The sequence below is a fragment of the Pseudonaja textilis genome, chromosome 11 (genome assembly GCF_049901715.1).
Source record: "Pseudonaja textilis isolate UNSWEBS1 chromosome 11, rPseTex1.2, whole genome shotgun sequence".
NCBI classification, from domain to species: Eukaryota; Metazoa; Chordata; class Lepidosauria; order Squamata; family Elapidae; genus Pseudonaja; species Pseudonaja textilis.
In genome coordinates, this window is record NC_142000.1 from 464,681 (window position 1) to 479,492 (window position 14,812).

General features: G+C 41.6%; 1 protein-coding gene across 4 annotated transcripts in view; it reads left to right on the forward strand.

The window, feature by feature from the left end:
• The window catches only part of HYDIN (HYDIN axonemal central pair apparatus protein), a 343,587-nt gene that overhangs the window by 204,914 nt on the left and 123,861 nt on the right, over positions 1-14,812 (forward strand). For all 4 annotated transcript variants that reach the window (XM_087940240.1, XM_087940242.1, XM_087940241.1 and 1 more), the window contains exons 29-37: positions 1,986-2,163; positions 3,276-3,403; positions 3,652-3,785; positions 4,940-5,076; positions 8,444-8,571; positions 10,113-10,304; positions 10,947-11,093; positions 11,598-11,837; positions 14,321-14,471. In XM_087940240.1, the coding sequence (XP_087796366.1) occupies positions 1,986-2,163; positions 3,276-3,403; positions 3,652-3,785; positions 4,940-5,076; positions 8,444-8,571; positions 10,113-10,304; positions 10,947-11,093; positions 11,598-11,837; positions 14,321-14,471 (1,435 nt within the window). The remainder of the gene's footprint in view (positions 1-1,985; positions 2,164-3,275; positions 3,404-3,651; positions 3,786-4,939; positions 5,077-8,443; positions 8,572-10,112; positions 10,305-10,946; positions 11,094-11,597; positions 11,838-14,320; positions 14,472-14,812) is intronic.

Here is a 14,812-nt window from a genome sequence, read left to right on the forward strand (position 1 = left end):
CCCTGCTCTGCCCAGCTGGACTTTGCCCTTCCCCAGTTTCCTCCACAGCCAATGGAGCCACACTCCCACTCCCTGTCAGCTGTTCGTCTTCCTCCTCGGATTCAGACTCCAACAGGGGCATGACAGTCCCAAGGCACCTCATTTCAGACTGGGGGATGAAGTTTACAGCAAAGTTTTGGTGGGAGTTCATAAAGCAAATAGGATCAGCCCAGGGATTTAGTTTGAGTTCCATCCAAGTACCAATGGGGTGGCAGAATGAGCCAACACAATACTGGAGCAATAGCTACGTTGGTATGTAAACTATCAGCAAACGAACAGGGCAGAACACCTACCTTTTGCAGAAGTGGTTTATAATAAGTTGATGCATAGTAACACTGGGCTCACCCCTTTAAAGTAACCACAGGAGTTGAGTTTATGCCAATGTCAGAATTTCCAAGGGAACCCCCTCCCTCAGTAACCTTAGCTGAATGGATGGACACCCTAAAAGCTGCCTGGGGAAATATGCAAAAGGCACTGAATAAAGCCAGAGAGTCTCACACACACAAAAAAAAACCCAGGCAGATCGGAAAAGAGCCCTCCAGGAGTTCAGGATTGGGGAGAAAGTATACCTTCTACTACATATCCGAAACTGGACCAGCCTTGTAAGAAACCGGGTCCTAAGTACATCGGACCATTCCCAGTTGTTTGAATTGTAAACCCAGTTACAGTCCACCCACTTCATGTGATTTTGATTCTATGCCTCTGTTTATACAAACAAGGATTGCATTTGCTTTTGGGGCTGTTAAGTGACCATCCATTAGGAGTCCAATGTCCCTCTCACAGTTACTGTTTTGAGCCAGATTTCACCTAATTTGTATTTGTGCCTTTGGTTTTTCTGCTTAGTGTAAAATCTTGTTGACCTATGTCAATAAAAGTAGTTTTAATCATCCTGTGAGGTTGATTTCTTGATGTGGTTAGTCTTGCAGGTACTCTCTTTTAAAGATCAAAAGGAAACTCAAATTTATGCAGATTATAACTTCATAGCAGATTGAATTGATTAAACCACCCCTACCTCTCAAAAGAACATAGTTGAAAAAGAGATAAGATGTAAATTCTTTTCAATACAGTACAATCAGTATCCAAACCAAATATAATACAAACTCTTGTATGGATTGTATGGTTCTGAAATGGCAAAAATCTAAATAAGCATTTGAATTGAGAAAGCTATAAACTGCAGGTTCTTAACAATGGCAGTGGAGACACCAGAATGGCCATCATTGAGTGGTGCAGTCACATGACTTTGTACTTTGCAACCACGACACTTAGTGAAATGGCAGTTCTGGTCCTGATTTTTGCCATAAGTAGAGGATCATCTGTAATTACGGTATTCCTATAACGTATTATTTGTTATCTATAGTTTGCTTTTTTCTCTTTTATTTGAGTTTCGTTAACCAAATTTTTAAAATTCAATAGTAATATACTTTGATTAGAAAATAGGTACAAAGTGTCTTATAATATATTGTTTTAATTGTCCATTAAATAGACTAGCTATATGATGTTTCTGACGATGCTATTCAAGATATATTAATTACCTGCTGGTATAAATATTGTTTATAATATTTATTATAAACCTATAAAACATATAGTTTTTTAAACATTTAAAAATAGTAAAATTTATCTCTGCCTATCTCTGCATACCAGGAAACAGACACAGGTTTAAGTTGGGTAGCTACAACTTTTTAAACAGAAAACAAATTCAAAATGATATTGACTCTCAGAGAAATAGGTTCTCCCCTTTTGCTGCCATTTTCAGAATTGATGGGCCTTCTCATCATTCTGAGATTGAACTGTGGTTCCTACCTCATCTGATACCTTTGCAAGTCAATGATGAATCATCCCTGTGCTTTGGAACAAACATCTGGGTATCCTTGGGAGTTGTGAAAGATGGCTGGTTGTTTTGTGCAAAGGGTGAAGAGTTTCATCATTCTGCCTTTTCCATCTTCTAGAATTATATTGACTCAGGAAAGGAGCAAATATTGAAAGTCTATTACTTACCAGGAGTTCCAGAAGTCTTTCAGAGAACCTTCCAAATACAGGTGGCTCACCTGGAACCAGATAGTATCACTCTGAAAGGACAGGGAATTTTCCCTAGGATTTGCTTGGATCTGCCCAGGAATATTCGCGGTAAGAGTACTTGTCTTCCCATGAAACTAAGATAGCTGAAAAATATAAGTTAATTCCTTCATGAATATTCACCAGCAGTGTTCATGAAACATTATTTTTTGTTTTGGGTTTTAAACAACAATCTTTTAATTAATCTATCTGAATTCTCTATCTAGTATGAAAATGCCAGGTTTTCATAATAAATATCCTTTTCATACTAGAATCACAAATATTGGCTAAGAGGGTTAATTTTAAATATTGTTTTCCCTTCCCAAGAATATTTCATTTTTTTTCTTAAAATCATGCTCTTTGCCAATATATCTGCAGGGGCATGAAAAATATCAGCTATCCATTTTTGTCTCAACCACATATAAACAAGAAGTCAAAATTTGATAAGCACGAGCTTATTCGAAAGCAATGACTTTCAACACTGAACTTGTTTTTTAAAAGGAGTCTTGCTAGTTAATTCTTGTGTGCAAGAATTAATGTGCATGAAAACATTTGTACTATAACAACAAAGAAAAATGCATTTGCAGTTGTCAGGCTTAAAGATCAGTGTCTTGTATTTAAATAAGTAAGCTCAATATCAAAACACAAGATATAAATAGCAACCTTCCAACCAAACTAACATGGCAGTCTTTTCATTTTGAATGATAATTTTATTTCATTATTTAATATTTTTATTATTTAGATAGTCTGGCTTTCAGTCAATACATGATTTTAAGGCAACTTCCAAGAATTAAAAATGCAAAATATAGAACATAAAAAAATTGTGGTTAAAAATTAAAAGTGAAAATTAAAATCAGCATCAATAAATAATTAACCATTAAAAAGCTTGTGAAAAGAGGTGTTTTTTTCTATGTTCCCACTATATTGAAAAATAAGGGGATGAAGAGCCCACTTTCTTGAGGAAAGCATTCTAAAGCATGAGAGCTCAATATCCTCAGGATACAACCACGGACTGCTCAACTATCCAAATGGAAAGCAGCAAAGGAGCCAAATTAGTCCATTGATGTTATTAAATGCACCCTGAAAGCTGGAGTCTAGACTATGGAAGCCACTGAAAAGAGCATAGCCTCTTTCAAGTGCATTTGCTCTCAGTTCAGAATGACTGGCTTTCCTGCTTTACATAGGAAATGAACGGCACAGCATCATCTTCAAAGAAGTGAAGCAGCGACTAGAACAGGAAACACAGAAAGAATTCACTAGTAATTCTGAAGCACTGACGACTGAACCACCCATGGAAGAATCCTTCACCACGGTAAGATGAACAGCTCTTCCATCTGACTATCAGCTGAGCTGGGTGGAGGCAGTAAGGTAGAATTAATCCCCTGAGGAGCAACCACACTCCTATATGACACAACCATCTCAGGAAGTGGCATCAAAGGCCAATGTTTGGGTGGGTGGGTGGGTGGGGCTACATCCTGTTCTGTGTGAGGTCAGGATGCCAGAGTAGAAGTCCAATACTGCCATGGACATGCTAGAGTTGACTCTTCCTGATGTCTTTAGCTTGACACACAACTGCAGATGGAGTTGGAAAGGCTGCTTGTTCAAGAGCACGCTCTGGAGCAGCAGAAGCTTCTGGCCTCTGTTTCAGTGGATGACCCTGCTGCCTGTCAGCGAGCTCGCCGGAAACTGGTCAAGTTAGTGCATATAGCTTCTTTTTGGTCCAAGAGAATAGGCTTCCAGGAGTTTTCCCAGGAAATCATCAACAAAATGCATGCTCCCAAACCTGTTCACCTGGTCTTTGGGACCTCTCTTTAGCAGGGAGACACACTGTCTAGCCTGAGAGGCTAGCTGTGGTTTTCTCTTCTCTAGGCTGGGTAGATGCTTGTGAAAGGATTTCTGTGCATGAAGATACAAAGAAAGGAATCGAATGATGAATAGTTAAGGAAATAGGTCTCATGGCTGCCATTCCCCCAGGCCAAGCTTTGAAAAGCTGGCAACCTGACGTTAGCAACGGAGATGGCAGCAACAGGAAAGGAAGAGGATTGGAATGCAGGGAGGAGATGGGGGTGGGGCAGAGGGAAACATAAGCATGCTGGCCAAGGAATGAGGAACACCTACTAGCCAAGGTCACCTAACAGAGCCTGCGAAACCAAAGGCCTGTTGCCCAAACAATATACCAGCATTTAATTGGATGTTTGCTGATAACTGGAGCGGGGGTGGTGGTGGTCAGGAAAAAGAGAATGTTAATTGCATTGTCTGTGCGAAAAAAGCCAGATTAAGCTCTTGTCACGTATACACTTGACAAAACAATGGTCCAGGAGTCTTTCTTTGCTGGGTGAATGAGTGGGATAGTTGACACTAGGTATGTCTAGCTTAACAAAAAGTGACAGGGTAGCTGTCTTCCAGTACCTGAGCAACTGTCACAGTCAACCTATTCCACAAAGCACCTAAGGGCAGCATAAGGAGCAACCAGCTCTTCAGCAGGCGATCCAATTTCAAACTAGGAAGAAATTTCTTGACAGAAGATTTAATGAATGGAACAGCTCCACGATTTGTGGGTGCTCCATCCCTAGAGGTTTTCAAGGAAAGATTGGACAACCATTTGTCTGGGGTGGTATAAGGATTGCTGCCATGGGCATTGGACTAGAAGTCCTCCAAGGTCTCTTCCGGCCCTCTGAGTCTAGGACTCTATGGCTTGCTGCTTAACTTCCTTTCTCTCCTTCATAAGCACAGCCAGTCATGCCAGTCTTTAGTGTAGTTGAAATGAATGAACTGGCGAAATTTCAGATTTTGTGGAAAATATTACTCATCCTATTTATGTTAACATCATCATCATGCTTGTTTTTAGAGCCCAGCTACCTGAGTATATCTTAGATTTTGGCTATATAATCATGGGCACCATCAGAACTCACATCATCAAGATCACAAACACTGGCCACTTCCCTGTCTCCTTCCATGCAGATCGACGGGACCTACGGGATACAGGTACAAGAATGGCATCATTCCATTTTTTTCCTAGCCCATGTTGAAACAGTAAGCAATGGTTTAAGGCCCAGATAATTAAAATGGAACAAAATACATTGAAACTTCCCATGTTTACTGAACAAGTGTAGTTTTTTTAATATGTCCAACTGTCCACTGCTGGTCATCTCCTATGCCATGGAGATTGCAGTGAGGGAGGAAGGATCTCTCAGGAACTCTTCCTAGCCTTGCTCACTTTTATCTGTGTTTGCAACATGAGTCAACTTACTGCTGCCCTTTTACCCCAGACCAGAAGAGGCTTCTGTTACCGTGACAAAAAATAATGCCAGGTCTAACTTGCTGATTAGCACCAATAAGAAACAAATGAACAATTGGTAAGCCCTGGTTCAGCCTGTTCAATATACACATATGTACATACATATATATGTAGATGTGCACACCAGACAGTCACTATCACTTACAAATCGTAATGACTATGTTCACATGTCACATTAAGCCAAAATCAAGCCAAAGCTCTGTCCATTTATTTTATTATTTATTTATTTTTGTCAATTGCTTACAAGATGATAGGTATAAGTAGAAACATAGTTATGAATACATGGATAAAAATAAAAAAAATAAAAGAAACAATAGGACAGGGATGGTAGGCACGTTGGTGCGCTTATGCATGCCCCCTACAGACCTCTTAGGAAAGGGGTGAAGTCAACAGTAGACAGTCTAAGGTTAAAGTTTTTGGGGTTTGGGGAAAAAACCACAGAGTTAGGTAGAGTATTCTAGACATTGACCACTCTGTTGCTGAAGTTGTATTTCCTACAATCAAGTTTGGTGCGATTAACCTTGAGTTTGTATCTATTGTTTGCTCTTGTGTTGTTATGGTTGAAGCTGAAGTATTCATTGACAGGTAGGACATTACAATGTATGATTTTATATACCATACTTAGATTGGACCGAAGGCGGTGTAATTCTAGGTTTTCTAGGTCTAGAGTTTCAAGTCTGGTGGCATAAGGTATTCTACAAAGAGTAGAGGAGTGGAGAACTCTTCTTGTGAAATATTTCTGGATTTTCTCAACTTTCTCAAGACTGAGCTGTATTCAAGTATTGGTTTAGCAAATGTTTTGTATGCTCTAGTTATTAGTGTAATATTACCAGAGAAAAAGCTATGTAAGTTTAGGTTAACAACTCTTAATGCCTTTTTGGCTATGTAGTTACAGTGGGCTTCAGCACTTAGGTCATTAGAGATGCGTACTCCAAGGTCCTTGACAAAGTTTGGATCATCAACAAGGACTTGACTATTCAGCCTGTATTTTATTTTCTGATTTTTTTTGCCAATATGTAGGACAGAGCATTTATTTGTTGAGATTTGAAATTGCCATTTGTTTGATAATTTTGATACATAGTCAAGGTCTTTTTGAAGGGTAGTAGTATTGTCTGTGGTGTTGAATAGCTTTACATCATCACTGAAGAGAATGCAGTTGCTGTTGATATGATCACAGAGGTCATTTATGTAGAGTATGAAAAGAGTTGGTCCTAGAACACTGGCTTGGGGGACACTACTGTTGACAGGTACAAAATTTGATAGGACGCTCCCAATTTTGACCATTTGTTGTCTGTTTGACAGGAATGCTTCTATCCAGTAATGCAGTTGTCCGGAGATACCATAAGATTTTAGTTTTAGGAGCAGTTTGTCGTGTACCACTGAATCAAAGGGTTTACAGTAGTCTATGTAGATTGCGTCTATTGCTTTGCCCTGATCGAGCTGTGTAGTCCATATGTTTTTGCAGTGTAAGAGTTGCAGATTACATGATAGTTTTTTTCCTGAAACCAAATTGTTTTTTAGAGAGTAGGTTGTTTCTAAGTGGAGGATGATGGATTGGTTAATAATTGATTCCATGACTTTACAGGTGACGCAGCGTAAAGAGATTGGTCTATAATTTTCAACTAGGCTGGGGTCTCCCTTTTTGAAGATGGGGATGACCATGGCTTGTGACCATAGTTTTGGCAAGGAGCTGGTCCTGAAAGATTTTTCAGATTATGCTTAGAGGTTCTGCTATGGCAGTGGGTAGCTTTTTGAAGAAGTAGGCACATATTCCGTCCGGTCCAATAGATAGAGATGGTGCAATAGATTTAGATTGTGTAGTGCTTTTTCAACATTGTCTTCTGTAAAATCAATATGTATTAGATCATTGTAGTTTTCTGTGGTTCAACTAGGAAATACTGGGCATGATCCATTACTGTTTACAAATACTGAGCCAAAGAATGTGTTAAAGAGGTTGGCTTTAATAGTGTCGTCGTTGCAGTCTTTACCATTAGGTCCTTTCAGGGGTGGGATGGACCTTGAGTCTTTTAGTTTGTTGTTTACAAAATTGTAGAAAGCGCGGGTGGAATTGGTGCATAGAAGGTTTTCTTCTTTAATGTGATAATTGGTGCATTCAGTTTTTATCTGGTGGCATAAATTTTTGTATCGGCTTTTGAAGTTGGCAATGTGACTGGATTTGTTTTTCCACCCAAGTGATTTCTTTTTGGATTGAAGCTTCCTTATTGTTATGGGTAATTTGTTTTTTCTGGTTTTGGAAGTTGTTAATGGTACATATAGTTTGATGACTCTTTTGACTTCAAGTAAAAATATGTTGTGATGGTCTTCTACAGTATTGGATCCAGAGAATAGAAATTGCCAATCAAGGGATGAGAGATCGTTGTTTATAAGATCCTAGTTGCCTTTTTTGAAGTTATAATTTGGGATTCCATCGTTGTGATGATTTTTGTGTGGACGTATGTTGAGACAAAAGTGTACCATGTTGTAGTCACTGTTGGAAAAGGGTTCTTTAATTTGCATTCCGTAAATTGAATTCAAACTATTGCAGAAGATGAGATCGAGGCAGTTGTTAAATCTAGTGTTGTTGGTTACTAGTTGTTCTGGTCCCAGATTTGTTACTGCATTGTAGAAGGTTGCAGGTGTGGGTTCAGTTGTACATTCGTTAAGGGTCCAGTTAATATGAGGTAGATTGAAGTCACCAAGAAAGATAAAAGCGTGTGGGCAGTGTATTTAGCTTGTTTGCATGTTCGATGTCATAATCGGGCTCTGTAACTAGTAAGAACCGAAGTGTGATATTTAAGGACAGTTCACAGACGATGGTCTCAGGAATAGCAAGCTCCTGGGTAACTTGGATTTATTTTTAGATGTAGGGACTTTTTAAATGTAGCATGTAGAGCTTGGCTATCTGTTTTTCAACATCTATTCTTCTGCAGTTGTTAGTGGGGATCCAGCACCTCTGTACTGGAATGTCTTGGAAATGCAATATATATGGCGTTCAAGAGGGATTTATTTTTATAAGTAATGAGAGCTGTTTCTATTGCTGTTATCCTGAGTCAGGTTTCAACACTGAACTGGATCGGGTGAAGAATCTGCCTTTCTGTGAAACAGAGACGTTTGAAATATGGTTTGACCCCCAGAGTGCTGGCTGTGCCCTTGGAGAGATAGAAGTGCTGCTACCAATCAAGGTGCTTTGAAGGTTTTTTTATACACACACATATGTGCAGAGGCATACACAACTGCACAAACTCACATACAGAGTTATCTTCCCTAAAAGGGGGAAAATGGACAAAAATTGTCCAGACTAGCTGGGTCAGACTACGATGCATTAAGGAAGGGGCTCACCACTTCTTTGAATGCAGTTGGACCACCCTCTCTTTCAAGGAGGGGTTAGCCTTTGCCTAAACCAATCACACCCTCCCAGGTGGCCATAATCAGCCAGGAGGGACCTGGATTTGACACAGAAGTGGCCAGACTGACCTCTGAGAAAAGCCGGTCCACTTGCTCAGACTCCACAGAATCCAATTCCCTCACTGCCCCTCCCCCCACCCCCAATCACCCACTTCAAGGCCAGACTCTAACATAGAGTCTATTTGAATCATTGGAATCATGCAATCCTAGCAGATTCCTCCCAGCATCTTTGCAAGCGAACTTCAGAGCTATTCTCCCCAGGAGGGCCTCAGTCACAGTGGATGCAATAAAATTGAAGAAATATTTGTGCTTCACTACCCTTAGTTCCATGGGGTCCTTACTGCTAGTGGCCTCAGCCTGTGTATAGTCAGACTTGCTCCTGGTGATTCACCAACTGTGCTCTAGGCGTCTCTTCTCCATCTCCCTCGGCTCCTCCAAAAACCAGGGGAATTCTGGGATGCAGGAGTGAGATGAAGGCCATTTAGGCATGATCTAATGTAATCCAGAACCCAGGTGCCTTCCCATTCTAGGTAGCCACCAGAGCTTTGGTCAAATCCTGCAACAGATCCTCAAATGATCCCAAGCTCCCTCTGAACCCTGCTGGGTACATTAGCTATCTGGGACAGGTCAATTTAGTAGGTCTGGCCTTCGTGATGGGGGAGGTGATGTAGAGAACTGCAGGGTTACTGTTTATACTTCAGTCATCTACCTTGTAGGGTTTTTGATAGTGCAATTGTAATTTGCAGGATTAGGACGCCCTGAGTTACATGAGTTACAGGAAAGGAAAAGACAGGGGATATGACGTGAGAGCTGGGCAAGTAGATTTGAACAGCTTATCTGATGAACAGTTTAGTTAGCCTGCCTGTAGAACCAACAGCTTATCCTAACAACTACAAGAGCAGAATGACTGTACCTCTATCTAGTGGAGTTTGCTTGGATATGTGAACCAGACCACCCTTGCTTGGTGGGAAGGAACTTAAAGGCTAAAGGAAAGATCCTCTGCCCTGGGAGTCCCACCTGCTTACTACAAGATGGAGTGGAGCAGTGGTTGAGATGGCTCCTCCAGACTGTGATGGCCTGCAGGTAATGGGGGCTGTCCTTCAGAGCCTGAATTGCCTGGATTGTTCTCATTTCCTTTTTCCAGTTGTACTCTCTAATCAGGATAAAGGGCCCAGGGAAGGTGGTGTCCATGTGCCTTGCAGCATTTGACCTATGGTTATGCCAGAAGTTCTGAGGGTGAGGATAGATGGGTCTGGGGGAGAATGGAAGACATATACCATGCATTAAGCTCAGGAGGGTTTGATACGATTTGCTGCAGGTTATGGCTGGTCCCACGTTCCACATCTCTCTTCGGGCCACCGTGATCATGCCATCTCTCTGCATGTCCAGTGACAATCTGGAATTCTCTGCTGTCCAGTGTGGACAGTGCCAGGTGGAGACCATCCAGCTTCACAATCAGCTGCAGGTCGTATGCGAATGGTTTGCCACAAGCAATGAACAAATGAAAAAGGTAACATAACACTGAAACAGATCTCTCTTTGCTCTTCTCTGCATCTTGAAAGGCAGCTTGATCTGTAGGAATTTGGAGTGGGATGGAAATTAAGATACAGTTTTGGTTCTTGGGCTGAGCCCTTTTGATCTGTGTAACATTCAGGAAAATTGTAGAAGTGAAAAACAAGATTTTGTTTTCATATAAATTTAATAAAATAAATTGCAAAAGATTTGCCACAGACGCTTGATTACACAACTCTTGATTCTGTTTTGATCCATGCAAATCCTTTACAATGCAAAATAAAACTCCACACAGCCTAATGATCCTAACCTCTATTTGATAAGTTTTTAATCACATATTATGGATCAGAAATATGCCTGTGCAGTGGAGAAGATGGAGTTGGATTCTTGTTTCTCTTGAAACCTCCATTAGCCTCACTTGCTTGCAAAAGAAAAACCTTTCATCCTTGTTCATATGAATGGAAAACTCACCTTACTTCCAGGGACATCATAAAGGTGTTTCTAGAAACTCAGTCAAAAGTTTGGTGTGGGCTGAGGCAATAATTCTCATCCTCCAGGATGTGCTGTCCTTCAGAAGGATTCTTCAGAATAGCATAGAGGCAAGCTTTGCTCATGACTTCATTGTTTGTTGTAAGCTCAGGTGGATAAGCACATGCCGATAACCTTGCGCCGGAAGATGCGTGAACCCAAGGTGAAGCCCCATGTCTTTGAGATGATTCCCCCGTATGGGATCCTGGCTCCCGGAGAGCGGCTCAATGTGCAGGTCAAGTTTGCCCCAAGAGAAGAGGTATGAAATGACAAAGCTGTTTGGAGCACAAGAAGTATCTGAAGAGCAGAGATGCATTGATGTCAGGAGAGGTGAAGAAAGACAGGGCTTCATTGGACAATTCAATTCCTCATGCAAAGTGGATTTATTAAGGAGGCATTATGCCTGGATGTTTCCTCACCTTCCCTGTCAGGATTATGTCCATTCCTGCTCTTAAATTGGCTTTCTATGGAAGGGCAGCTGGGCTCCCCGTTCTGAGCTCAGGCACTATGAAGGGAACGATACCTCAAAGTGACTGACCAGACACTGATTACATTCCAATAGTGCAGATAGACAGCTAATCTTTGGGATTAACCCTTTGCATTTCTGTCCAGCAGGACAGAACCCAAATCTCTCTTTCTTTCCAGCTGTTCTGAGTTGAACAAATACTACCAGCTGAAGCTGTGAGACTTCTGGGTTTAGATGATTTGGGTTGCCTTTTTACCTGTTCTTATTTGTAATAAAATATTATTTTTTATATCTTAGAAATTGTACCACAATGTCCTGATCTTGAGCATTTCGCAAAGCACTCAGCAACTACTGCTGAATGTTTCTGGGCAAGGTCTGGAGCCACGTCTTGAATTCAGCCCCTCCCTCCTGGAACTGGGGCCTCTCCTTCCCTATGGCATTGGGGATGAAGCTGAAGTGGTCGTGAAGAACCCCTGCAGCTTCCCTATTGAGTTCTACTCCTTAGAATTTGACCAGCAATATCTTCTAGAAGAGCGGGTGAGCTATCTGTGCCAATTAAGAATAACTCATAGTATTTATTGAATAAATAATCCTCCTCCAAGAAGATATTCTGAGATCAGCAATTAAAATGTCCTTTGGATGCAGAAATGTGTCACAATGTCTGTAGACCTTAGAATAAGTTGTCCTTAAATCAAGGACCACGCTTGAAATGGTTGGGGGGGGGTCACTCTCCCAAAAGTAAAAGGCATCAGAGGATTTAAATTTAATTAAACTGATTATACACCATGGACTTAACAGTATTGCTATTGTACCAGCTTCCCTGCTCTTAGCAACCTCCTTGCCTGAGTTTGTTGACTCCATGTTTGTTGGCAATGGAGTTCCCCAGGCTTATAGTCTTGAGGACTTCAGCTTGCCTTCTCTGGGACAGAGTCTGAGATAGTTCAGAATTCACCATAATGGCCTGTTCCCAGTTATCCAGAACCAAATGCATAATAGTGGTCATACATCTGACTGTCAGAGCTATGACAGGGTGTTCTGCATTTTGGAGAGATATTGCTTTCTCCCTGTCTTGGTCAGATCACTCCCTGCTAAGCCTCTAGTTCTCTATCATCTCCTGCCTCGGCAGGGGGGCTTGCCTTATTAGACTGGCTAACTTCAGTGGATTGATTGACCCAACTGGACTCCAGAAGGAGCTTGGCTGGTTCTGGAAGGTCTACAGTCCATTCAAAGCCTTGGTGGCCGCTTATTGCAGCCACCCTGCAGTTTCAGGTGACCTGATCTCTCCTTGGAGGGCTTAATGGTGGGATTCACTTACAAGGTTGCTGTGAGGAGTGTATGGTGTATCTTGTGGATATAGTTACTTGATTATAGTTGCATCCAGTTTTGGTCACCACACTATAAAAAAGATGTTGAGACTCTAGAAAAAGTGCAGAGAAAGAGCAACCAGGATGATTAGGGGACTGGAGGCTAAAACATATGAAGAATAGTTACAGGAACTAGGTATGTTCCTGTAACTAGTGAAGAGAAGGACCAGGGGAGACAGGATAGCAATATTCCAATATTTGAGGGGCTGCTTCAGAGAGGAAGGGGTCAAGCTATTTTCCAAGGCATCTGAAGGCCAGACAAGGAATAATGGATAGAAACTGATCGAGGAAAGGTTCATCCCAGAAATTAGGAGGAATTTTCTGACACTGAGCACAATCAACCAATGGAACAGAAGTTGCCTTCAGGAGTTGTGGGAGGGGATACATGATTGGCTTTGAGTGATGGTTCATTCTTCCTTGAGGGAGGAGTTGGTTCCAATAGCTTACAGAGATGCTGCCACATCCTCTCCTCAAGAGACTATCGCTCAACCCAACTGTCTGGATAGTTTTCATCCAGTCACAAACATCCCTTTTATAGGGAAGGCTGTGGGAAAAATGATCACATGGCAGCTTCAGAGGATCTTGGATGAAGTGGATTGTCTGAACTGCTTTTAGGCAGGATTGAAATCAGGTTATGGTGAGGCTAAAAAAGTATTCATTGTGCTCTTGGATGACAGGAGGGAGATGAGGACAGTATTACCACTCTTGTTTTTTTGAACTCCCAATGGCCTTCAGTATTGTTGATCATGGTATCCTTCTGGACTAGCTTCAGGGGCACTGTGTTGTGCTGGTTCTCCTCCTTCCTTGGGGTCTGTTTCAGTTGGTATTGATGGAGGGAAGCCCACCACTCCTACTTTGAGCTTGGTCCTCTCTCCCTTCCTATTGAATATCTACATGAGGATGCTGGGTGAGGTGAGGAATCATCAGTATGATGATATACCTAGTTTTACATCTCCATGCTGGGTCACCTGAGGGATGCTGTGGATGTCCTGTCCTAGTGCCATAGAGACAGTCGTGGCCTGGATGGGATGTAAAGGGCTCTATCTCCGTCCAAACTAGACTGAATGAATTTGGGTGCTTGTGCCTTCTAGGGACAAAGCATAAATGTGCACATTCCTTGATTGATGAAACCCATGCCCAACCTACTGAATGAACTTTGGTTTCCAGCCAAAGATGGAAGATCCCCAGAACCAGGAAACTTCTTGGTTTTGCTTAGTTTGAACCGAAACCTGTTGATCCTCATCCAGGTCCCTACAGCCTCCAGAACAGGTGGATAACAAAACCAAGACAAATCCAAGTCATCAAGAATGCTCAGGAGGAAAAGTAAAGGGGACAAATCAAAATACAAGTTCACAAAGATTACAAAATATATTTTGCTGCAACTTCTATTTTTTTCCATTCATCTTAAGAACTAGACAGGTAGAAACAAGTGGGAGCAGAAGGTCCCTTTAGCTAGGTGAAAAAAGCGATAGGTGACATCTAGGATTGTAGGAATTGTCCTTCTAAAAAGAAATGCGAGTTTCTAAGACTTTCTAAGATAAGAAAAAAATCTAGGTGGATGGGGCATTTCAGAATAAACCCTCACCTGGAATCTGTCTGAGAGTGCCATGCATGAGTGCCAGAAAGTCTTCACTGTTTGCCCTGCCTTGACTGCAGATTTTGCGGATGCTGAAGGGCTACGATAACCACCGTATCCTTCTGCTGCCTCCTCGCATGCCAGGAGAGAAGCTGCCTATCGAAGTGCTGGAATATTTTGAGGAACAAAAGAAGATTCAAGGCGACCAGGAAGGATTGAATCTGGATAATGGTGAGGGAGGGCCCCGTGGCACTGCAGCCAGCCAGGAGTAGCGTGTTTCTGCTCTGTCCTTTTCTGCCCATTGAAAAGAGCAAACTCCCTTCATCTTTTATTAAAGAAACACTCTGGGGCTCTAATTTTCTGCCTCTGAGGAGAAGTCTAGTGATGGTCTTTGTTAATGTCAGGAAAAAAGATAAAGAGGCAGAAATGATGTGCTTCACATAAATTCATTTCATTTAGCCATTGGGACAGAATAACTCCTGATGTGTCACAAATGAAAGGTTGCTGCTTAATTGATTTTCTTCTTTTTGAATATGGAATAAAACTTCTGACTCCTTCCTGGAGGAGCAATG